Here is a 25,536-nt window from a genome sequence, read left to right as displayed (position 1 = left end):
CTGCTATGGGCAAGGTCCTTGTAGTTCAGCATCAAGTAAGAGAGATGGATGACGCCCATGTAGAATAACAGAAGAGTCATGCTTTCAGTAAACTAAGAACAAGCTAGATCTCTTCCTACCTCTAGCCAAATTCACTCTTTTCTTTCTTCACTGTAGTTCTTGCTCTAGCCATAAGATCAAAGATCAGACTTTTGACACAACTTGAAATCTCTCTACTGAAAATTTCTCCTTGAAATGCAAATATGCTGAGTTTTTCTATGAATACATAAAGACATGTTATACAGCTCAGCTATAGAATAACTATGAGCTATACATAAGTAAAAATTGGTTAATGGAGTTCTATTCCTGAGTTCCCTGCTCTGTCAAATGTTTAAATTTTTCAAGATTTTAAAGGTCATGTCTATATTTATTTCTGTTAAGGGTTGGTTTTTATTTTAATTTTAAGATTGTTTTTTTAACCTGTTCTTTTGTATAAGACAGAATGTATCTGTTCATCCATCTACCTACCTATCCATATATCTGTTGAAGAACAATGACTGTGAAACCTATGCCATGTTATCGGTCATGAGTTTGAGTCATTTTGGTAAAATACAGAGACTTCAAATATAGCTCCCTTTAAAAATTAGATTATGACACCAAATTTGACATCCATTTGGATGTCATTTGTAGGACTCTTATATGAAAACAACAACAAAAAAACAAGATTTACTTTGAGTTTTGTCCAAGAATAATCCTCACTGAAATGTTGCAGTGTTTGTATTAAATTAAATTATGTTACAAACAGTTTTTATCTGATCTAGAATTTGCAGAAGAGGAAATATTTGTAACAGAAGTTGAAAAGTATGAAACTGTTGGGTGCTGCTGCTCATTCTTCTTTACAGATGTTTCCATTAATTTTATCAACATAACGTGCTACAAAGTCAATCACTACCTACAATTATGTTTTGCCATTTTTAAAAAGTATATTTTTTTAGTTGTCAATGGACTTTATCTTGTTTATTTATATGTGGTGCTGAGAATTGAACACAGTGCCTCACACATGCTAGGCAAGCAGTCTACCACTGAGCCACAATCCCAGCCCATGTTTTTCAATTTTGATGGTAATATGACAAGTTATTTTCAAATTTGTCCAGTCTTTTCCTGCTTCTGTTTTTTTTCCTATTGTGTATCTATCCACCAAAATCTTAATTACCATACATTATTATGAATTAATTCTTTTATTTCAGTTGAATTAAATGATTATCTGACAACAGAAGCTAGTCAAGATTGAGCAAGTCAATTAAAATTTCTTCTTTTAATTTATCATATGCAATAAACAACATAAAAACTTTCTTTTGAGAAGGAATATTTTCTTATTTTGACAGATAATTGCAAATGGAAACCTCTTCAAAATATTATCAGGCTTTATCTGGCTGAACTCATTCATCCCTACTAAAATGAAGTTTAAGATAACTTTTCCTTGAATATTGTTCTTCCAAGTTTTTAAGTTTCATCAATTTTGGATAAAATTTGAATTTAGTAAGTTAAATACAATTAGCATGGTTGAGGTATATATTTTAAGAATTCAAGATATACAAAATCAAGAAAAATTTTCAAGAATGCAAGATACATAAAATCAAGAAAGTCTATTTCATTCAGTGTTTCTTTCCTGTTAACTTTTAGTTTTTGTCTTCTTTTTTATCTCTTCTCTTATCTGGATCCCAGAAATATCTTAGATGTATGAGAATTCAAGTATATAGTAGTTGGAACCTATCTTCTACTATTGGATGCTGAAGTTTTAATGTGCTTTATTTAGAAGTTTACTAAGACTTGCACCAAGATGAGTATATACTGCCAGGTAACCAACACCTTGCCATCAGTTTTCACTTTGGAATTTTTATCAAATCATGTTTTCTCTAAAATGGCAGGGGCACTTTCTCAAGAACATATCATTTTAAACCAATTTAAGCTTTAGTCTTTAGATAAAATGTGATAATGATGCTGAGATCATTTTATTTCTTTGTACACAGATCATAGTGTGTTAGATAGAATTCACATTGTCTAGGAATTAACTTATAAAGTATTAACTTGTTTACAAAACTATTCAATGAGAATTACAAAAATCTTAGATAATATCCAATTTCCCATGTACATAATCACACACAAAAAAATAATCTTTGTTGGATTCTGATATCATTTCTTAGTTGTATCTCACTAAAAAGGAGGAATACTTCCTCCTTCTGTGCAGTTCAGGTAACAACGTCAGTTCTTAGAATACCTCTAAAGCTCAGTGTCACTCTCCCTCATCATCTGTGCTAGTATATCTGACTCATAGTATTTTAAATTTTTAAATTTTTTTCAAAATATTGAACCCAGAAAACCCTGTACATTAATGTTTATAAAAGTACTCCCTTCAATGTGCTCTGCACATTGGCAATGTGCTTTACTAGTGATCAGAAATGAATCTGTGATGCTGTCCTTCTCCATTGCCAACTTAACAGTTCTGTTTTCTCTGCCATCCATGTGTTGTGCAATGACAGGACACTTTCATGGACTTTGGGGATGAAGTGGTGTCTGGCCTATACGTGGCAATCTCTAGTCAAGAGAGCCATGACCTTAGTATCTTGATTAAACATCTCCTTTAAGCACAGGTCAGAATTTCTTATTGCCAATATGAGTCACAGAATCAGAGCTTATAGCTATAGATGAGGAACAAGTCATTGTTTCAGTTTGTGAAGTAAATGTAAATAGACAAACTGTCTCTGCACAATCAAATCAAGATTCACGTACTATATAGTAATATTTCTATTTCTTAGTAGGTATTAGAATTACCTTCTGTTATAGTCAGCTTCTTCATCATTGTGTCCAAAAGACCTGATGAGAACAAGGTAAAGAAAGAAAAGTTTATTTGAGGCTCAGGATTTCAGAAATCTCAGTCTGCAAATGGGCAACGCCATTGCCCTGGGCCCCAAAGTGAGACAAAACATCAGGGAAGATGGCAAAGGAAAGTGGCTCGGGACGTGGTAACATAGAAGCAGAGAGAAAGCTAGAGCTCCACTCACCAGGGACGAAATATAAACCCCAAAGTCATGCCTCCAGTGACCTACTTCATCCTGTCACGCCCTACCTGCCCACAGTCACCACTCAGTTAATCCATATCAGCCGATTCATACACTGATTAGTTTAAGACTCTCATATCCCAGTCATTTCACCTCTGATCATTCTTGCATCGTCTCACTCATGAGCTTTTGGAGAACACCTCATGTCTAAACCATAACACCTACTTCTTTTTAAGTAACCTTGGAAAGACTTAAGTGGCTAAATTATACATTCTCCCATACCATGTTAGAAGCTTGTCAGACTTAAAATGTATGTTAAAAGTGAATTATGAGGTTGAACCCTTAAAATTGTTCCACATTAAGTATTTTCCTACTTAAGGCTATTCATGCTTAACTATTTATGAACACTTCAATGCATCAAGTAAGGTTTTTTCTTGTGAAAAACCCACCATCAAAATGTGCTGTGCCAATCCATTTTACTTTTCATTAAATTGAGGAGAAAAAGTGCCCTATATTATAGTTACATTAAAGAAATTCATAAAAACTTTAAAAAATGTGGCAGACATTTTATAGCACTATCTTTAGGGTAAAAATCTATATTAATATGGTGGTCATTTATTGAAATATGCCATGCAATAAGTCCTCTTACCCTTTATGTAGTTTTATTTATTTTTTTCTTCCTTTATAAATAAAAAGGAGTGGTAAGACTCAAGTAGAATGAATTGTTTCTGTGTAATGAACAAGATAAATTAGTCTATAAAACATTAAGTAGATATAAAATCTTTGTCTGGCTGCCAATGGTTTGTAAATGTTTACAGAAATCTCATGGTGTGGTAGAAAGAACGGACTAAGTCTTTATCTCAGGCTCTCAGTAACCTTTCCGCAGGTGCTTGGATAAGCCCCTCAGTCTCTCTCCATCTCCCAGGGTTATCTGTTGTAGAAGAGAATAGGACATGAGGCAGACTATCTCCACATTTCTTCAAGCTCTTCCCTTATTTCACAATGTGTTAAGTAGTCTACTCCTAAGCCTTAAGTGACCTGAATTTTTCTTACTGTAGAAGTCTTTCTATTCAGTAAACTTAGTAAAAGTGTTTTGGTTTTTTTTAGTCAATTTCATTCATTTTGAGGCTTTGAAATCCATTCTTAAATTTAGACTGATCAGAGGTTTTAATTGCATGTAGATTTCCTCAAAATAATCTACGACTTAATTTGGGGACATGAAAAAAGTATGCAAATTGAGATGCTTGCCAGAGCCTCTTTATCATAGATCTAATTGAGGGGTCAGTTAGCTTCTAGGAGAGAACATATTTCTAATACTATTTTGCTTAGATTGTATGTGTTGTATAGTTTTTTAAATAGATTTTTTTCAGGAAGCAATAACATTGAAGAGATTGTCCCTTATTTTCACATAACCAGCATGTGGAACTGTTCCTATACAGAATGGCAGCTTTCCTTCCTTTCAGTGTTCAATGAGGACACACATGCCATGTAAGGATTGCCTCAGGATTTTTCCTAAAGTGGGAAATGCAGGAGATGTATAACAATAGGGCACATGTGGGGTGTGGAGAGAATGGTCTGACACGAAGCCAAGATTTCTAACTTTTCATCATTTTTATGTGGCTTATTTGTCTAGTAAAGGAAATGGGAAGAAAAAAATAAAACTAATAAAAGATTTATAAAACTTTTAGAAATATATTTTATGGCAGAGAAAAAAAATTACCTTTCAGGGGGAAATATTTTTAGTAATTAGTCTTTGCATTCTCCTGGTTTTGTTACCATTCAAAAGAATTCTGCCAAACTTTTCTGAAGTTTTCTGCAGCTCTAAACTCTTCTGTTTTGTGCTATTTGCCACCAATGATTCCATTCAAAATAAGAGCAAATGTCAATCAGCTTGGGTCACAACAATGACTTAAACATTTAAGTATTTCCAGTGCTGTATTCTTTCCCCTGGATTGCTGGTAGTTGGGAGTGGGGATGGAGTTTCTATTTCCTGGGCACACACGCTTTTCTAGGTACTTACTTCACCCAAAACTGGATGTAGAATCTTTTTGCACTTTGTGAGTTCAATTTATATTAGCACAGACTTGATACTTAGAAGAACTGCAAATAAATTCCTGTCTTAGAATTGTGTCATTTATGCCTCACTCAAATAAGGCAGAAGGCAAATTTTGAAAACATGACACTATTACAGTATTGATAGTTGATTGTCTATTTCTTGACATATTTTTGTAAGGTTAAATGGATGAAAAAAAAACTCTACTTCTGAGGAAAAAGAAATTAGAAAGAAAATAATGAGTGTATGTTATAAAAAGAAACATTAGCTGGCTATCTCCAGATATTGTGGATTCATGATCACTGTATAGGACCTGGAGTCACATCTCATTCATGATAAAAATACAGTAAGAAATTTATCTTTAACATAATTCAATAAATTACTGACAACTTTAGAATACTGGTCCTAGATTGTCTTGTAAGTTTCTGATACTTTTAATGTTAGGTCACTGGCAATAGTTAAATTACAAAGCAGTCTCAAATTGGCAATTGTTTCAGGACTAGCCAGGGTACTCATCAAAAGTGTTTATCTCGTGACTTAAATTACCATTTGAGAATGTAGAGGCCCTGACTCTTACAAACTGGGAAAGGTATAGCTTCTAATGGAAAAATGATGAGGATTTTCTAATTCAAGACCTGTTTCTAACTGTAATTCTAAATGAATGTCAAGGTTATCTGAAAGAACTGTGGCAGATAGAGAAACTAAATAGCTCTATAGCATTATGCTGAAAAGGCAGCTGGAGTCTATAATTGTACAAGGTGGATCAGACTTAGATTAATGATTAGCCCACTCTGGTGATTAGCCCATTCTGGTATCTTCCTTTTAAAGATGAGATCATCCTAGAAAAAGTGCATGCCTCCAGCTCTGGGTAAAAGGTTGGGGATAAAATTAATCCCTATTGCTTTAAGGAAATTTCATGGCCATGAGAATAACATTAAGGGGGCCATTTAGCCCCCTGAGATTGCCAACACAATTAGCCCTTTGAGAATACCTATAAAAGCAGTTGACGCTCTTATTTTTCCAAATACTTATTAAGGAGAAAAAAAATTAAATTCTGATAATAATCTTATTATAGGCCTTTAAAAACCTGACTAGAGGCAACAGTGCATATACCTGTATACAAATCCCAATCTATGTATTACACTTAAGTAGATGTTAAGAAATCCCACTCCTGTCAAAACAAGACCTTCAATTCCTTTTGCCTTCTTTTCTTTTTTTTCCTTTTGTGTGTGTGTGTGTGTGTGTGTGTGTGTGTGTGAAGCTGCTGTCATTGTTGTATCTATTCCTGAAATTTCGTTGCCTGAAATCAATATGCTACAAATTCTAATCCTATGGCCCCAACCTAGATGTAATACTAAGTCAAAAATCCAAGCAATATATCTTTAAACAAGCCTTCCAGATGTTCCAGATGGTTCTCATGCAGGCTCAATTTTGAAAGCCACTAGTGACGATGAGTTAACTTGCCACTATTTTGATTTAAGAAACAGTAAATATATATTCAATAGTCACTCTCTGAAACTCCAGGCCACTCTATGAGCCACAGGCCATTAGTTCCAATTTGCAAATGAGAAAGCCAATCTTTCAGGAGTTTAACTGATGTATCCAACGTCACATATTTATTAAGTAGCAGAGCCATGATGACACAGTCAAGTTCTTTTGCTCTCTTGGAGTCGCTCTTTAATTCCCTTCCATTTATGTCTCAACTCCTTTAAGTTCACCACATGAAATGAGTCTTTACTGTTCCTTTTTAAAAAGTTGTGTATGGGGGGTGGGTAAAGAAATAAAATGAGGAAATATGTGGGTAATACAAAAATATTAAATTTATATCACAATTGTGGATCCCATTAAACTCAACATACAGCAATTAGGCACATTTTGACATTTAAGACAATTAAGCCAGATCATAGATGTATTGTTTTAAACATTGTTGAATTAACTAAGTATGTAATCCCAGACAAGTCTAAAGCATGTGGTCCCATTGTAGTCTCATTTGGAGACGATTTTCAGAAAGTTCTTACTCCACTGTTACAGGTGTGACCCCAGGATAAATGACATTTTAATAAATGATATTTTAATCCCAGACAGGTTTAAAGCAAGTCTTAAACTAGCAGACACTAACATAGTTCTGTTGCCCTTCAGCTGTTGCTCTCCATAAGTGGACTTCAATAACCATTCTTCCTTTTTGCATCAAGTACTTGGATTTTGCTGGACAAATGCCACCCATGCATTTGGTGACAAATTTTCACTTCATAATTTCTGGTAAATTTTTAAATATCATGTAATCATCAAAGGGGGGAAATCACTGGGAACTTGTTAAAGGTGACAAGTTGAATATTTTTCTGACAATTGCAGTAGGAGAAAGAGATTGTACAAACTGAGCTCACCCCTAACTAAAACAAAGGTAGATGAGGTTTTCAAAGGAATAAGAGGAAATATCTTAGCCATTTTTCTGTTGCTATAACAAAATACCCGAGAATGGATAATTTATAAATAATAGAGGTTTACTTAGCTCATGGCTCTGGAGGATACTGACATTGGTGAGGGCCTTCTTGCTGTATCATAACATGGCAGGAGATATGACATGGCAAGCAGAGACGCATGCTGGCTCAAGTCTTTCTTGTTCTAAAGTGACTGATGCCACAATGGAAACTTAAATCTCATGACCTCATCCATTAGTAACTATTTCCCAAAGCCCCACTCCAAAGACCATCAACATAAGAATTTGAGGATTAAGCTTTCAACAGATGAACATTTGGTGGACAATTATGAATCAAGCTGGACATGGTGGTGCACGCCTGCAATCCCACCAGCCTGGGAGGCTGAGGAAGGAGGATCATGAGTTCAAAATCAGCCTCAGCAAAAGCAAGGTTCTAAGCAACTCAGTGAGACCCTATTTCTAAATAAAATACAAAATAGGACTATGCATGTGGCTAAGTGGCTGAGTGTCTCTGAGTTCAATCCCTTGTACCAAAAAAAAAAAAAAAGATAATGAAAAATGAGTTTTTCTTCAGTATCACAGAGGCCTAGAGTTTATCAGACACCCTAGAGGAAAAGTAGCAATTTGTTTTCTAGGACCATGATTTCCCCAAACTCATGGTTGTGATTAATTTCCATGTAATCTTTTCAACTTCAGTGTTGATGAGGATAATTAAAATTAGCAGATTATTATAATTTTTATAACATAGGAAGAATTACCATATTTGTTTTATCAATAAAGTAGATATTTTTATGTTTGCCCCAGAATTATAATGTGCAGATGGTTACTCTCTGGTGTACAACTGAGAATCTATAAAAATAAATAAATATATAAACAAACTACAGGGTTATACACAAAAGTTCACATCCTGTACTCTGAATGGAGCTGCATCAAATCTTGCTAATAGTTTTGACTCAATTCTAGCATGCTTCCTTACTAATTTATCAGCTTGTTTTAATGTAGTTACTCAGGAGCTTCTAAGAGCTTTCTGCTCTCACAGCAGAGAAAATCATCACAACAAATTGCTGATGACCTTGAGTCATCAAGAAAAACATTAAATTGGATTAATCTCTATATATGAAACAGGAAGTAAGTGACCATAAATATTGAAGTGCCAAATTATTTTTCTAAAAAATAAATCATATCTGATTGCTGGAAAACTTCAGTTACACAGATCTATATGGCAGTTAATTTCTTCATTTTGATGAAATAAAGCTTCTCTGAAATGCTTTTGAAGTCTAACAATCTAGTGTTTGTTACAATATGGAGAAAAGGTGAAACCCGTTTACCATTGCCTTCATCATGTTGTTACTGTGGAGTTCATTCTGTAATGATGTGGAAAAAGAGAAGGCTTTGGATCCAAACACCATATTTACTGGATCCAAGGGAGGTCTATGTTTGGTCAGATCACTTAATTTCTCCAAGACTTGGTTTCAAAACTTTTAGAATATAATGCTTTCCTCTGATGAATTCAAAAAGATTGAGACATGAATGAGATAAAAATGTATATAGCATATGAGAGTTACTGTGTATCAGTTCCTTGTTTTTGTGCTGTCTGTTCTTTAAATTTGTTCTACCCCAAATGTTGTATTTTTCTTAATTAAGAATCAATGTCCTGCCAGGTGCAGTGGTGCATATCTGTAATCTCAGAGGTTCAGGAGGTTGAAGCAGGAAGATCACAAGTTCAAAGCTGCTTCAGCAACTCAGTGAGGTCCTAAGCAACTTAACAAAAGCTTGTCTCAAAAAATAAAAATTAAAAAGTACTAGGGATGGGGCTAAGTGGTTTCGGACCCCTGGATTCAATCCTGGTACCAAAAAATTTTTTTTAAAAATTAAAGAAAGAATTATTGTCCTCAGAATCAAGAAATTCATACCAAAAATAGCCTTTTTGTTCATGCTCAAGACTCCTTTTATTATAATCATAATAACAAATTGTTGAAGAACAATATATACATTTAAAAAATTTAAAAAGCTTCTATATTTATAATAATCTATCTACAGCTGATATCAAATATATATATTTTATATTTCACTGTCTTTTCCTTTGAAGCATATCACATTTTGACATTTTCTTTTTCTTTCGATTTCACTGTATTTGCATATGGAATTAATTCATTTGAAAAGTTTACAAATATGACTTTACTGTCAAAACAAAAATTCTGTATGTGGTGAATATTCAGTTTTTCCTTACTTGGCCAGTCATTGAACGGATCATTCATCAATTAATTTTATTTCCAAACAATGAATATATATTAAGCATACACAGGAACTATGTTCTAGTAACAAATAAAATGAAGATCATTGTGATTACTATGATTCTTTAAGGAAGATACACAGTGAAGAAGATAAACCCACAGTGATTCTCAGCATAAGCCCAAGTTTGAGAGAGCTAGTGTCACACCAGTGGGTACAGCCAACTAGTCTCTGACATGTATACTGTAAATGTAAGAACAACCCCAAAAGCACCATTGGTCTTTCTATATTAGGATAGAATAGGTCAGTTTGGGACTCTGACCACAATTCACTAGAGAGATATGTTTAGTTTAAAAGATTGGGTTTGTGTATTATGTTATACTAATCATGATATATTTTCATACAATGACTAAAACCATCAAACTACATGGCATTATAATCTATTTTGAGTTAAAATGTTTAGAGAAAAATAGCAGGCATGACTGGTTCAGGATTCATGAGGCTCTGACTTTTATTGAGCTACTTCCAAGCTTCCCAATAATTTATTTTTTAAAGTACATTCCTCACCCCAGAAAGCACCATCACTAGTCAGTGAATCAGAACCCTTAGTTGTAGCTGGAGTGGCAACCACAGAGTGTCACAGGGGAGAACACCAAGTTGTGTGTCAAGCACACACTGACTTATTTCTCTCTTCCATGCTCTTTTTCACTCATACACTTCTCTCTGCCTGGAATATTCCTCCCCCACCTCCCAAATCCTCATCTCTTCAAACCATACCCCTGAAAAGTTCACCTCAAATACCACCTTTCTCCTTCAGGACGATTTCCTTACTGTTGAAGCGATGACAACACATTTTGTCTCTCAATGACTATTAAGACATTTTCTTTGAACTATAATTAATTGTTTTCTGTCCTCATCTTACCTACCTTTAAAATTCCTTGAACACGTTAGCTTCCAGGGTAACTTTCTCCTTCGAGATTCCCCCTCCCCCTCATTGGCACAAAAGGAGAATATAAAGGGCAAACACAAGTTTTATTTAACAGAATGGATATAGACAGGGTTCTAGAAAACTAGATGTGAAAAATAAATGCAACCCCGCTCCTATCCTTTCCTAGATAAACAGAACATGAGTACATAATGAAGTTCTAGAGATCAAGTAAATTAATTTGAAAATGTATTAATCACTAACGTGCAGTGTTAGTGTTAGTTCTCATTATGACGGATGAAAAGACAAGACAAAGACACAATCTTTGTCATCTCCATAAGTTTGCCTTAGAGCCCCAACCAATAGAAACTGCCTCATCTTTAGATCCACGGTTTCCCTGTCTTTGTCTTGGCACCAACTATCACATAATAGGTTTTATGGTCATTCTCTGTGTATTTATCTTTTGTTCTCAATAGAACATACATTTTCCAGAAAAGAGTCATAACTTATCTGACTTTGTATTTCTAGTCCCTAAGAAGAGTGCCCTTCTCCTCGTAGGTCTTCCTAATTGTTTGAACTATACTGTCTAGAAACCCTTAAACAGATTTACAACACCAACTGGTGAATTCATCTTTTGAGGGACAACAAAACTGAAAGGGCTACAACTAAATATAAATCACAGAATTCCACTATGAGAATATGTCTTTAAATTTACAGAATATCTAATTTACATGATTGAGAAACACAATTGTGTTTCCTTTTATTGGTGATATAATTTGCAGTTGTTATTTTCTTTCGTTAACAAAACAGTGCTTTTAAAAAAACTTTCAATTTTTGAGATAATTGTAGAAGCACAGTAATTGCAACATAGGGATTTCCAGTGTGCCCTTTTCTCACTTTCCACCAGGAGCCTCTTTCAATGGGCATTTCATTTTACATCAAAACATGCTCACATAGAATTACAGGCTATTGGTCTAACAATCCTCAAGCAAAATTTCAGAGATGCTTTCCAAAAAAATAATTTTATAAGTGAACTTGATCATCTTCACCAAAAAAGACTAGAGAAAACAGGAGGAAAATCTATATGAAAAGTAGAGAATCTAAATGAAAAGTAAAGTAGGAACTAGTCTCAGTCCCTCAGAAAGTTGCTTTCACATTCACAGATGTTTTAATAGATGCAGTCACTGTCCACTACTCACATGACCATTGTCATGAGCAAGCTATGCCATCAATATAGACCAAACACATATGTGTCTTTCCACAAAGTCATAATTTATTGAATAACAATGAACTCATAGACTCCACCACTTTCAGTGGAGGTGATTCACTGAATACTTGTGGGTCACCTGATGGGCATAAGCCCAGCCATCACAAATTCATTTGTTCTATTTCAGTCTTAATTTTAATTTCTTAATTTCTAATGTCTATAACATTCAAGTCACATTATACCTAATTCAGTGGTACACACACACACACACACACACACACATACACACACACATACACACCTACATATATCACAGAAAGGATTAAGGCAGCCATGGGGTTATAGGATGCTGTACCCAGACTGCAGGCAGAGAGAGAGATGAGTGCAAAGAGTCAAAGCATCACTGCAGGTGGACAGATAAGGGTCTTTTTTTAAAAAATTTTTTATTGTTGGTTGTTCAAAATATTACATAGTTCTTGATATATCATATTTCACACTTTGATTCAAGTGGGTTATGAACTCCCATTTTTACCCCGTATACAGATTGCAGAATCACATCAGTTACACATCCATTGATTTACATATTGCCATACTAGTGTCTGTTGTGTTCTGCTGCCTTTCCTATCCTCTACTATCCCCCCTCCCCTCCCCTCCCCTCCCCTCTTCTCTCTCTACCCCCTCTACTGTCATTCATTTCTCCCCCTTGTATTATTTTCCCCTTTCCCCTCACTTCGTCTTGTATGAAATTTTGTATAACCCTGAGGGTCTCCTTCCATTTCCATGCAATTTCCCTTCTCTCTCCCTTTCCCTCCCACCTCTCATCCCAGTTTAATGTTAATCTTCTTCTCATGCTGTTCGTCCCTGCTCTATTCTTAGTTACTCTCCTTATATCAAAGAAGACATTTGGCATTTGTTTTTTAGGGATTGGCTAGCTTCACTTAGCATAATCTGCTCTAATGCCATCCATTTCCCTGCAAATTCTATGATTTTGTCATTTTTTTAATGCAGAGTAATACTCCATTGTGTATAAATGCCACATTTTTTTTATCCATTCGTCTATTGAAGGGCATCTAGGTTGGTTCCACAGTCTTGCTATTGTGAATTGTGCTGCTATGAACATCGATGTAGCAGTATCCCTGTAGCATGCTCTTTTTAGGTCTTTAGGGAATAGACCGAGAAGGGGAATAGCTGGGTCAAATGGTGGTTCCATTCCCAGCTTTCCAAGAAATCTCCATACTGCTTTCCAAATTGGCTGCACCAATTTGCAGTCCCACCAGCAATGTACAAGTGTACCCTTTTCCCCACATCCTCGCCAGCACTTGTTGTTGTTTGACTTCATAATGGCTGCCAATCTTACTGGAGTGAGATGGTATCTTAGGGTGGTTTTGATTTGCATTTCTCTGACTGCTAGAGATGGTGAGCATTTTTTCATGTACTTGTTGATGGATTGTATGTCCTCCTCTGAGAAGTGTCTGTTCAAGTCCTTGGCCCATTTGTTGATTGGGTTATTTGTTATCTTATTGTCTAATTTTTTGAGTTCTTTGTATATTCTGGATATTAGGGCTCTATCTGAAGTGTGAGGAGTAAAGATTTGTTCCCAGGATGTAGGCTCCCTATTTACCTCTCTTATTGTTTCTTTTGCTGAGAAAAAACTTTTTAGTTTGAGTAAGTCCCATTTGTTGATTCTATGCAACAAAATGAAACTGAATCCCTTTCTCTTGCCATGCACAAAAGTTAATTCAAAATGGATCAAGGAGCTTGATATCAAATCAGAGACACGGTGTCTGATAGAAGAAAAAGTTGGCTATGATCTACATACTGTGGGGTCGGGCTCCAAATTCCTCAATAAGGGTCCTAATGAACGAGTTCCACAGTGTTGCCAAAGCAAAGGGTCTGGACGGATGGCACCTTCAGTTTCAGGATGTAAGCTTGGAGTGGGCTGTGCACTGTCATCAAGGGCAGGAGAAACTGCACCATGCTGAAACCCAAAGGGACAGGAAATTGGATATTCCTTGCTGTGCCAATTTTCCCAGGCAAGACTCATAAGAAGTGTCCAAATGATAGGATCAGGGTGTCCCCGTGTCTAATCTTGAGGAGTTCCACTTTTTACAGGTCTTGGGGGGAGGTTGTATCTGGTGAGGTTGATAAGTTCCTATATCTGGTGTTCCTTACATGATTGGAATGGCCACAGGTCCGTGTGTTCTTGATTTGGTTTGAAAAACTGGCACATATAAAATTATTTATCAATTTGTGCCTTCTGGTTTTGCCAGGCAGATGGTGGTTGTTTACTTGTACAACCAGGATATAGAGTCACTTTACCTTGGCACTTTGACTCAAATCAGAGTAGCTCATGATAAAGTACAACTTCAAAAAAGGGAGTAACTTAGGGTTTGGCAAGCCTGAAATTACTCTTATGCATTGTGAAGTAACTCAGAGCAGGGCACAGCCTACTCTCCACAATCGATTATAACTTATCAATTAATTATAATTTGTGGTGCACCCAAAATATTATTTCTGGGATTCAAAAGGATCTTAAATCACCCAGGACTTCCCTTTTTATAGTTTGAAGCAATACCAAACCTTTTCAACTTCAAGGAGGTAGATAAGCTCATCGGATTTGAACACTAAATAATGTATGCATGTATCAAAGCATCACAAGATACCCCATAAATATGTACAATTTTATGTAATAGTTTAAAAATTAAACTTTTTAATAAATAAATAAACCTTTTAAGGTAGCCTGAACCATTGCAGAGTGTGAGCAGGGGAAAAAGTTTAATTGAATAGGTTGATTTTTTGAATACCAACTTCCTAGCAGGGGCATAACAGAAAGAAATCTATAGGTAACAAACAACCCAGTCAATAAATGAGCTAAGGAACTGAACACACACTTCTCAGAAGAAAATGTACAAATGATCAACAAATATATGAAAGAGTGTTCAACATATTCAGTAATTAGAGAAATGCAAATCAAAACTACTCTTAAGATTTCATCTCACCCCAGTATGGCAGTTATCAAGAAAACAAACAATAGTAAGTGTTAGAGAGGATGTTGGGAAAAAAGTACACTCATATATTGCTGGTGGGACTGCAAATTGGTGCAACCACTTTGGAAAGCAGTGTGTAGATTCCTCAGAAAACTTGGAATGGAACCACCATTTGACCCAGCCATCCCATTCCTTGGTCTATACCCAGAGGACTCAAAATCAGTATACTATAGTGACATAGCCACACCAACGTTTACAGCAGCTGAATTCACAACAGCTAAACTGTAGAACCAACCTAAGTGCCCATAAACTGATGAATGGATAAAGAAACTGTGCTATATATACACAATGGAATATTACTCAGCATTAAAAGAGAATAAAATTGTGGCATTAGCAGGTAAATGGATGGAGTTGGAGAATATTATGCTAAGTGAAGTAAGCCAATCCCAAAAAACTAAAGACTGAGTATTTTCTCTGATTAGTGGATGCTGATCTATGATGCTGGGGGGTCATGAGAAGAATGGAGGAACTTTGGATTAGGCAAAGGGGAAGGTGGGGAGGGGTTGTGGGGATAGGAAAGATGGTGGAATGAGATGGATATTATTACCCTAGGTACATGTATGATTGCATGAAGGTGCATCTCTACACCGTGTACAACCAGAGAATTGAAATGTTGCACTCCATTTGTGTATGATGAATTGAAATGCACTTTGCTGTCACATACAACAAAGTATAATAATAATAATAATAATAATAATAAAGATTGCACTGAGTTTATAGGTCAATTGGGAGAAATTTGACATCTTAAATAATGAGTAAAAGATGTCTTCATATCTAAAAAAATAAAAAAAAGAAAGAAAGAAAGGAAATCCAGAGGTATCTAAACTATAATCTACCAGATGTGCTCAGGAGTGTGTGTGTGTGTGTGTGTGTGTGTGTGTTTACATTTTGGTGTGTTTACACCAAAAAGGAACAGGGTTTTCAAAATACAAATAACATTTCCTTCATCCTTCATGGTCTTTCCTTGGTTTGGCTTCACAAATGGAATGAGAAATTCAGTGAAGAGGTATACTGCATTAAGTCAGGTCCTTCCTATAGGATACATGGACAGAATGATCTGTGTCATGCAGCCTGGACACAGGCCTCTGATTCTACCAAGTCTGCAGTAGGGGAATCTGGCATTTCCATTAGCTTCCAAGAAGCCACCCTGTGAAGGAAGTAGAGAAAGATAGTCAAGCCTTTAGCATAAGCCACTTTATCCCCATGAGAAGAGTATGAACACACCGCATTTAGGACTATAGTTAGGATAGTGTTCCTCATGATAGGTAATACTTGATGAATGACAACTTTCAGATTTTATGGGTTAAGCTAATGGGAATTCTTCTGTTATAGTCAAGCTTTACACAACCTGTTAAAGAAACTATTCTAGAACTGTTAGGTGAAAATGACCCTCTAATAATAATTGAGATACTAAGTTCTAGGCAAAGTCTAACTTCTTAGTGTGTACTGTCTTATTTACCTCCACACGATTATGAGGGAAATACTATTGTGTTGCCCATTTTACAAATGAAATTGAGACATGGACCATCTCAGTGACTATTCCTATAGTCACAAATAAATTCAGAGCCAGGAGACAAAACTAGATACCCTGGCTCCAGAGGCCACATACTAATCATCACATTTCTTCTCTTCCCTGAGCAAGCTTTCCTAAGAATTATTAAATCAGAAGTAGTTTCAGTTCTTTAGATCTTTAGATCGAAAATGAGCGGGCTCTTTGAGTACATCAAATGCCTTCCCTACAGCTAGCTGCCTACCAACTCTTCAGAGATCATCTTTACCTGCACCAATCTAAACACGTGTCTTTGAAGGAAACGATCTTGTCTATCAATTACTAATTCACTTAACTTCATTTCTTTCTAGAAGAAAAAACTTTCCATCTCAGTGTATTGATTCCATTATTTTAAAGATACTATGGATGTTGGGATCAGTCTCTATCTCAGAATGACAACACATTTGCCCAAAATAAATTTATTAGTTAAATGTAGCCAAGAGATTTACTTTAAATGTCCTACAAAGAAAAAATAGTTCACCATTGTTTTTACAGATTGAGGTAAATCTGACATATTATTGACATATGCTATGGATTTAATTTAATGCCACAGTACAGATGTGGACTCTGATAAGTTTTTGTGAAATCTAGGCTAAGATGAGTAGAGTTGTTTCAATATTTATGGGGTTGAAAATGCAGAGTTAGCAAAGGAAGCATTTTAATTAAAACAATATTTTTCTATATATGCTCATGTTCAGAGTAAAATGGAAGGGAATCCTTTTAAAACCTCACTACTTGTTTCCACATATTTGCTGGAAATATTTGCTAGGGTTTTCAACACATTGAAACAGAGTTGGTTGAGTTCCCCCTACCCCCTTTTTCTTTTGCCTTGTGTTTAAATAACATCAAAAATATAGTTAATAGTTTCTTTTGGTTTTTACTCTTTTTCACCTCAATTTATGTGACTTTTCATGGTTAATCTTTTTTTTTTTTAATTATATGTTTCAGGTATCCTGGAGATAACATCAGTGGAAATTGGAGTTGTAGCTGTCAAAGCCATTAACAGCAACTATTACTTAGCCATGAACAAGAAGGGGAAACTCTATGGCTCAGTAAGTATTGTGCTTTCATTTTTAAAGTCCACTGCAGTAAATCAACACTTTTGGAATGTTTCCTCCAGACATTGAATATCTTTGTTATCATCCTTTGCTGGTAAATAGAATTACAGTGGTCTGGCCACCAGAGTCTCAAGGGCTGGCAAAGCAGTTCTTCCAACCCCATAATCTCCTCTGTTGTTCACCCATTAGTCTACCACACAGGCTGTTTCTGGCATTTGTCTGTGAGTGTTCTGAACTTCTAACTAGTCAGACTCTCACGGAAGCATCTGGTCAGATGGCATGGGAGCGGCAGACAACTAGGAGAAGAATCATTAAAAACAAAGATCCTGAACTGAGTAGAAAAAAATATACTATGTATTTGTGTGTTACAAATGAAGATAAAATAGGAACTCAAATGTTTTGTATTTTATTAAAACCCCAAATGGGAAAACATCAAGAAAGTCATCATTTTGCAGGTCATTCAGAATTATATATCTAGACAATGGTAATTGATTCAAATTATGCCTGAAAATTATAGATAGATGTGAGAATATTATTTTTTGCAGTAGGTCCTTGTGGTGCCAGTATTCAGTCAGTTCCTTGGGTAGATCCATACCTGTCTACCATATGTAGGGTTAACTATTTTGAATATCACTAATGCAAACTCATCTAGACCAATTCTCTTAGACTATAAAGTCTCATATAAAATAATAAGCAGCTAGGGGCTGGAGTTGTGGCTCAGTGCCTTGCATGTATGAGGCACTGGGTTTGATTCTCATCATCAAATAAATAAATAAATAAATAAAGTAAAGGTACTCTGTTACATACAACAAAAAATTTAAAAATAATAAGCAGCTATTTTAGACTTAAATTTTTAAAATTAAATTATGAGTAGTATGACAATTTATCTTATTGAGATTTCTAGACAACCTGTCAATCAATCAATTGAACATCTACTACATGGCATATGAAAGAAGCATAAGAAAGAAGTATAGAAAATGAGTCTTGACTAACTTGAAAAGTAATTTACAATATACATAGGACAGTGTAACAAAAACAAAATAACTATAGAACACTTAATTGTCCAATGTAAATATAGAACATTTAATTGTTTAAAGGAAGGGCCAGGAATAATGCAATAGACTTATGATAAAGTTAGAAACTAAGTTCTAGTCTATGCAAATGATGACAGGAGTAGATCAGTTCATGAGTGTAGATATGTTCCTTGTGTCAATCCCAGAGCCAGATCAGGGGGGTATTAAATGAATTTAAATATTTCTGTGTGTTTTGCTTTGACTTGTTTTGTTTTCTGTGTTTCCACCTTAGAGGAGTACATTGAAGTTAGCTATATAAAATTTTAATTGCATTTTTTGGAAAATATATAACAATCTCAATTGCCAGTGACACAGTTCACTTAAATAATCCTATTTTTTCTGGCCATATCTTGTATCATTTTTACATTTTTTGTAGGATCAAAAATAATTTTACTTTAAATTATAAATAAGCTTACTTTCTTGAATAAGGCTGAGTATAATGACTACCCAGAGCTGGTAGCTCTCAAACTTGGGTATGCATCAGAATCTACGGGAGGACTTATTTTTTAAAATGATGGTGGTAGCCATACCCAGATTGTCTGATTCTGTGGAGCAGTGATAGGGTTCAGGAATTTGCATTTCTAGCATGATCCAAAATGTTATGGATGTTGCTGGTTCAACTTCAAGTTAAGAACCAGTGGTCTGAACATAGAGTAGCCTTGCATTTTATTCATATCAAATCCAATTTTAATTGGGGACTTGGGGATGTCAGGATAAATGTTTTTTTCCATGAGGGTCAAAGTAATTTGAGTTCAAATTCTCCATCATGAATCGCTCCATTAATGAACCTTTTAAGAGCAATGGAGCACTGGAGCATTTTAAAAAGTGATTCCATTTAGGAGTCCAAATCATAATCATTTTTGTGGCATTTCTTGTTTTTCTTTTCAGTAACCATGCCTGGAGCCAGGCATGATGTAATGCACATGCAGCACCAGCTGCTCAGAAGCCTGAGATGGGACCATTACTGGAGGGCAGGAGTTCAAGGGCAGCCAGGACAACATAGCATGATCTAATCTGGAAGGAAGGAAGGAAGGAAGGAAGGAAGGAAGGAAGGAGAGAGAGAGAGAGAGAGAGAGAGAGAGAGAGAGAGAGAGAGAGAGAGAGATATGAAGAGAAAGAAAGGAAAGGAAGGAAGGGAGATCCATTAAACATGCCTAGGTCCCTGCTAGATTATTTTGCTAGTTACTGTGCAGGAGGAGTAGATGTATATTTCTTACTGATAAACACATTTAGTCAAAAATCAGTGCTTTAAGGTAAAGCTAGATAATACTATTAAATTAAAGAAGAAATTTTAATTGAAATAAAATATTAAACTAATTTAACTGTTAATTATTTATAAATGTAACATTAAAAAGAAATAGCTAACTCTGTTTGATTAAGCTTTCAATTTCCATGACCAAAAGACCTGACAAGAACAATGTAGAAGAGGGAAATTTATTTTGGCTCATAGTTTCAGAGTTTCAGTCCATGGTCAGCTGACTCTATGGCTCTTGGTCCAAGATGAGGCAGAACATCAAGGCAGAAGGGTGTGGCTGATAAAAGCAGTTCAAGGCATGGAAAACAGGAAGCAGAGAGAGAAAGTTTCCTCACCAAGGACAAAATGTAAACCCCAAAAGCACACTACCAGTGACCTACTTCCTCCAGCCACACCCTATTTGCCTACAGTTACCACACAGTTATTCCATAACAGTGGATTAATCTACTGATTAAATCACAGCTCTTTTAATCTAATCATCTCACCTTTGAACATTCTTGCATTGTCTTACACATGAGCTTTTGGGGGACACCTCATATCTAAAACATAACACCCAAATGAACTGACATCATAGTACTAATATTATGACATAATATCTACTATTTTCCATCACTTTTTTCTTCTACCCCAACATAGTCCATGAACTGAATTATTCACAGAGGTCTTAGCTAGCATTTCTTATCTAGTATATCTCTCCTTAATGTGTTTGTTGTGAACTTTGATCTTCCATTAGATGGTGATCTCCAACAAGGGCAGGTCATCCTTGTCTCCCACTATATACTCAACATTTTAGAACCACACAGGGCATAGAGCTCAGCCCATTGGAGAACATGCTTCCCACTTCCAGCCTCTCTCGGGAAGAAATTAATTCTCTAACCAGATTCTGGTTTTATGATTTTTGCATTATTATAATGAAAAGTTGTGACTTAAATAAAAAAAATCTACTCAAATTGATGTCCAGCTCAGAGTGGAATAGAACAATTTAGAACTAATCTAAAAGGTATAACATCAAAATTCATGATTGTATATGTAATATAATTTTGTATAAAAAACAACTCTTTTTAATTCCTGTCTTTAATTTTTTCCCATATAATTTTCATCAATTCTGAAAGCCTTCCTGAAAACTCTCAATTAGGTACCAAAAGTGTTTGATGAAATTAGCTCTTTATCTCTTCTCTTTTAAATATTTTCCAGTGTTCCTTTTGGGGAAATATACATATATCTTTCTTATATCTTGACCACTTATTCTCTGAACAATGTATCTATTGTATTCTGAGATTCCTCTTCACTGACGGAATGAAGTAAGTTTTAAAACTGAATTAAGTAAAACAGGCCCTCATACAGCATGATTTAAGAAACAAAGAAATTTTCCAGATAGCTGGAAGAAATCCAAAACCTTTTTCTAAACTTCCCAAATCCTGCTTTTGGATCTTGCTCTAGCCTAGATTTTTTACTTTAATTTTTTAATTTTATTTTACATTAGTACTTAGGCTTTGCCTGCATTGTAAAAACAATATAGATTCCTAGATCCCTCCTCCAGAGATTAGAAGTATGAAACATTTATGGGCCAAATGTTAAAAAATACCTTAGAAAAGGAGGCTGAGTCAGGTGTACTTCACTTTAAGAAATATGACTTATAAATTTATTTTGGGGGAGGAGAAGGAAAAAGATTGCACTAGGGAATGATATTGATCAAATAATGTTATATCCAGGTACAAATATGGCATGACAAATCCCATTATTGTGTATAATTATAATACACTACTATTTTTTTTAAAAAAAAAATTCATTTGAAGGAAGAAAAGTTATCAATATTCCCTCCCACTTTTCTATACACCATGTCATCTCCAATATGATATTACCTGAAATAGTCTCAATCTTTCTTTACTTTCTAAATGCACCCCCTTTTGAAATAAATATAAATATTGGTGAAAGAAATCTCTTGCCAGGTGCGGTGGCACATACCTGTAATCCCAGCATCTTGGAAGACTGAGGCAGGAGGATCATGAATTCAAAACCAGCCTCAGCATAAGTGAGGTGCTAAGCACCTCAGTGAGACCCTGTCTCTAAATAAAATGTAAAGTAGGGCTGGGGATGTGGCTCAGTGATCAAGTGCCCCTGAGTTCAATCCCTGGTACCCAAAATCAACAATATATGCTTTGAAAACCATATAGTTTGGGACAGGGATGTGTTCAAGAGAATAAGAAATCCATGCTGAGGATTAAATGTATTTATACTGAAGAATTTTTTTTATTAAAAGCCTTACCTTAAATAATTCACCTTTTTCCCTTTCTTTCAGTTCAGTGATCATTTGATGACTAAATTGAAATAAATGAAAAATTTATGATTATTTTATAGAAGAGAAGCACTTAGGACTAATGAATTCCAGAAATGGAAACTACAGCTGATAACATTAACAAAATATATCTGCTGTGATGGTTCTAATAATGTTCAAAATTATGATCTCTCCCACAGAAACTTGAATGTATTCATTCAGGATTTTGAAAGTTAGGTGAAATTTCAAAAAGTCCCTAAGGTGAAATAAACTACCCAAATAAAGGCCTCAGCCAAAATTTGCCCATAGTGCTTTTGATTTAGATGTGGAAGGTGGAACCCAAGGGCAAAAGCCCTTAGCTTAACTACCTTAGCTTCAGAATAAGAGAAGAGGGCCATCTCTGAAGCTAGAGTCATGAGGTCAATGGGTCAACCCTGTTACTAACTCCAGAGTAAGATGCTGGATTTGTGAAGAAAATGAAAGTGAATCTTTGCCCCTAAAAACTCTCCCAATCCACTTGTCCACCTTAGATGACAGACTAAGGAGCCATGGCCACAAACTGGATTTCCAAGTTTTTAGTCTTATCCTCCGTGGGCATTGTTGTTTACCACATTTATAATTTCTTTGACATGACAATTAACAAAACAAGATGTTTTCCATGTCCAAGTTTTCAATCATTCTTCAAGTTCAGAATAAAATTTTTCAAAATTCCAAGTTAAGGAAAACTGTACATAATTTATTAAAATTGAGGTATTTGGTATTTGGAAAAGAGGAAAGTATTCCCCTTTGAAGTTAAGTAGTACTCTTGTGGTGTTCCTATGAAATCTGCCTTCTTGTCAATGTATGTGCTCTTGCTGTGGTTCTATATGAAGGTTTGCAAGCTTGACTCACATTTCCTGCAATTCTATTTTTTTCCCACAGTATCTCTGGCTATCGCCACTAAGGAAGGATTATAACACCATTCTTTATTATTGGCTCATCACAGATATCATCAGTGGGTTGTCTGCTCCTAAGAATCATTCTAGGATTTATATGAATAAACCGTGTAATATTCAAAGCACACTGGATTTTTAAAAAGGACTCAAATATAAGGTTATAATGATTAATTAAAATGGATCATATGCTTTCAAACACAGAATCTGTTTGTGGCTATGAACTTGACTCCCCTGTTAGTGACATTATACATTAAGGGCACAACTTATATAAAAATGACAACAGCAAATAAGACCTTTGACTGGCATTCTTTAGATAGTTTGTGTTAAATGAAATCAAGCAGCCTCACTGTAGGAATAAAATGTTATGTTTTTCCTTTGCAGAAAGAATTTAACAACGACTGTAAGCTGAAGGAGAGGATAGAGGAAAATGGATACAATACCTACGCATCCTTTAACTGGCAGCACAATGGCAGGCAAATGTACGTGGCGTTGAATGGAAAAGGAGCTCCCAGGAGAGGACAGAAAACACGAAGGAAAAACACCTCAGCTCACTTTCTTCCCATGGTGGTCCACTCATAGAGGAAGGCAATGTTTGTGGAAGCAGAAGAACCAAAGGCTCTTTGGCCAGGAATAGTCAGTATCCTTCATGGAGACAGTAGCTCGAAAGGCAAAGAAACACTGCAGACATCTGCCTCCTTAAAAGAAAGGAAGCCTTTGACGGTTTTTGTACTCACTGCTGACATATGATGTTCTTTCTTTAGCTCTGTGTCATGCCTTATAACTAAGACAAAGGCAGATCAAACGGGATAGAAGTTATTCCCAAGAGAACAACATTATGGCTGGGTTTTTTGGTCAAGTTGTTTTGTTTGTGAACCTCTGAGACAGAACTTAAAGGACATGGAACAATCTGTTGAATGATCTTCGGGAAAGTTATTTATGGAATACGAACTCATATCAAAGACTTTCATTGCTCATTCAAGCCTAATGATTCAATGAGCAGTAAGACACGCAAGCATTTACTGGAAAGCACTTGGGTCATATCATATGTGCAACCAAAGGAGCTTTGGGTGTGGCACCATAGAAGAATTGGATAGGATTTAAAAATATAAATGTGTTAGTGTGAAACTGTTCTAACAATACGAATAGTATGGTATGCTTGTGCATTCTGCCTTCATCCTTTTCTATTTCTTTCTAAGTTATTTATTTAATAGGATGTTAAATATCTTTTGGGGTTTTAAAGAGTATCCTCAGCAGCTGCCCTCTGATTTACCTTCTCTTTTTTTTCTTCAGCACACCACATGCATGTTCATGACAAAGTGTTTATAAAACTTGGCAAACACTTCAAAAATAGAAGATGAAATTAAGAAAGCAATGTGAGCTCCCCATGTGCTATCAGTTGACTTAATTTGCACTTCTGCAATAAGATCCATCAGTAATAAAAATGTCAGTACTCTGCCATGGCTTGAATGAGATCTGTCTGCCATCATTTAAAAACATATATCACTTCCTTTTCTAAGAAATAGATGAGAAGGCCAAACTCTTCTCTTTGAATGCATCAATTCATCTCCAATAATATACTAAAGAAGGAAAGTGAATTGTTAAATGCATTTTTGTAGCCTAGCCTCATTACTTTCTCATGATTTCTTGCCATATGTCACAGTGATAAATGATGAAGAGGCTATCTGCAAATGGAAGAACCCTCTGTAAGTCCCACATAGTGCATCTCCCCCAAAGAACCATCAAGGAAATGGGTATGAAGTGCAACTCTCCCAGGGGCTTAAACTGAGCAAATGTATCCTGGTATATGTGTAACCATATACTGGAACCTGTTCAAGCTGTATGATCTAGTCTTTACAAAACCAAATGAACCTATTTTCTGTAAATTTAAAGAGCTTTAGAAAGTTCCATAATGTAGCCATATTGAAATTCATTTGTTAGAGCAGGTATAGAAAACAGTACATAAGTACATAAGTGTACCAGTCGTCATCACAATGTATTCCACTAAATAAATACATAAGCCTTATTTGCAGTGTCTGTAGTAATTTTAAAAATGTAGAAAAATATTATTTGTTCTAAATACTTAAGTGATAACTATAAGATTATGTTGATGCTGCAGTTTTATCTTCATATTTCTTGTTTTGAAAAAGTCTGTTTATTTTTATTGTTTGGACACAGTATTTTGGTACAAGGAAAAGATTCCCCAAATATGTCTTTTTACTGAAGTTTAACCTCTAGAAAGGCCGGTGTTTTGTTATAACCTCTTATAACTTATTTGTGTTGATGCTTAACTAGCACTTCCAGCTAACCTGTTAATTAAAAATTAGCTTTATTAAGAAAATTTCCCTTAAAGTAATTTCATAAAGGTCTATTTTTATGATTCCTTAAAGGAGTTGATATTTCAAAAGAAATGCATTTGAGGCACATTGTTCTGGTCAATGCCTAAAGTTGCAAC

The 25,536-nt window shown here is 35.3% G+C and overlaps 1 protein-coding gene across 1 annotated transcript in view; it reads left to right on the top strand.

Annotated features, from left to right (window-relative positions):
• The window catches only part of Fgf10 (fibroblast growth factor 10), an 82,061-nt gene extending 56,954 nt beyond the window's left edge, over positions 1–25,107 (top strand). Inside the window, exons 2-3 of the mRNA XM_046456328.2 lie at positions 17,437–17,540; positions 23,466–25,107. Coding sequence (XP_046312284.1) covers positions 17,437–17,540; positions 23,466–23,663 — 302 coding nt within the window. The 3' untranslated portion in view covers positions 23,664–25,107. The remainder of the gene's footprint in view (positions 1–17,436; positions 17,541–23,465) is intronic.
• Positions 25,108–25,536: the final 429 nt, after the last annotated feature.

This window comes from Marmota monax, unplaced genomic scaffold, assembly GCF_021218885.2.
Source record: "Marmota monax isolate L192 unplaced genomic scaffold, Marmota_monax_Labrador192_F-V1.1 WCK01_AAM20220418_F8-fsc00037, whole genome shotgun sequence".
NCBI classification, from domain to species: domain Eukaryota; kingdom Metazoa; phylum Chordata; class Mammalia; order Rodentia; family Sciuridae; genus Marmota; species Marmota monax.
The sequence above is the reverse complement of the archived record's forward strand: the minus strand, read 5'-3'. Positions and strand labels throughout refer to the sequence as shown.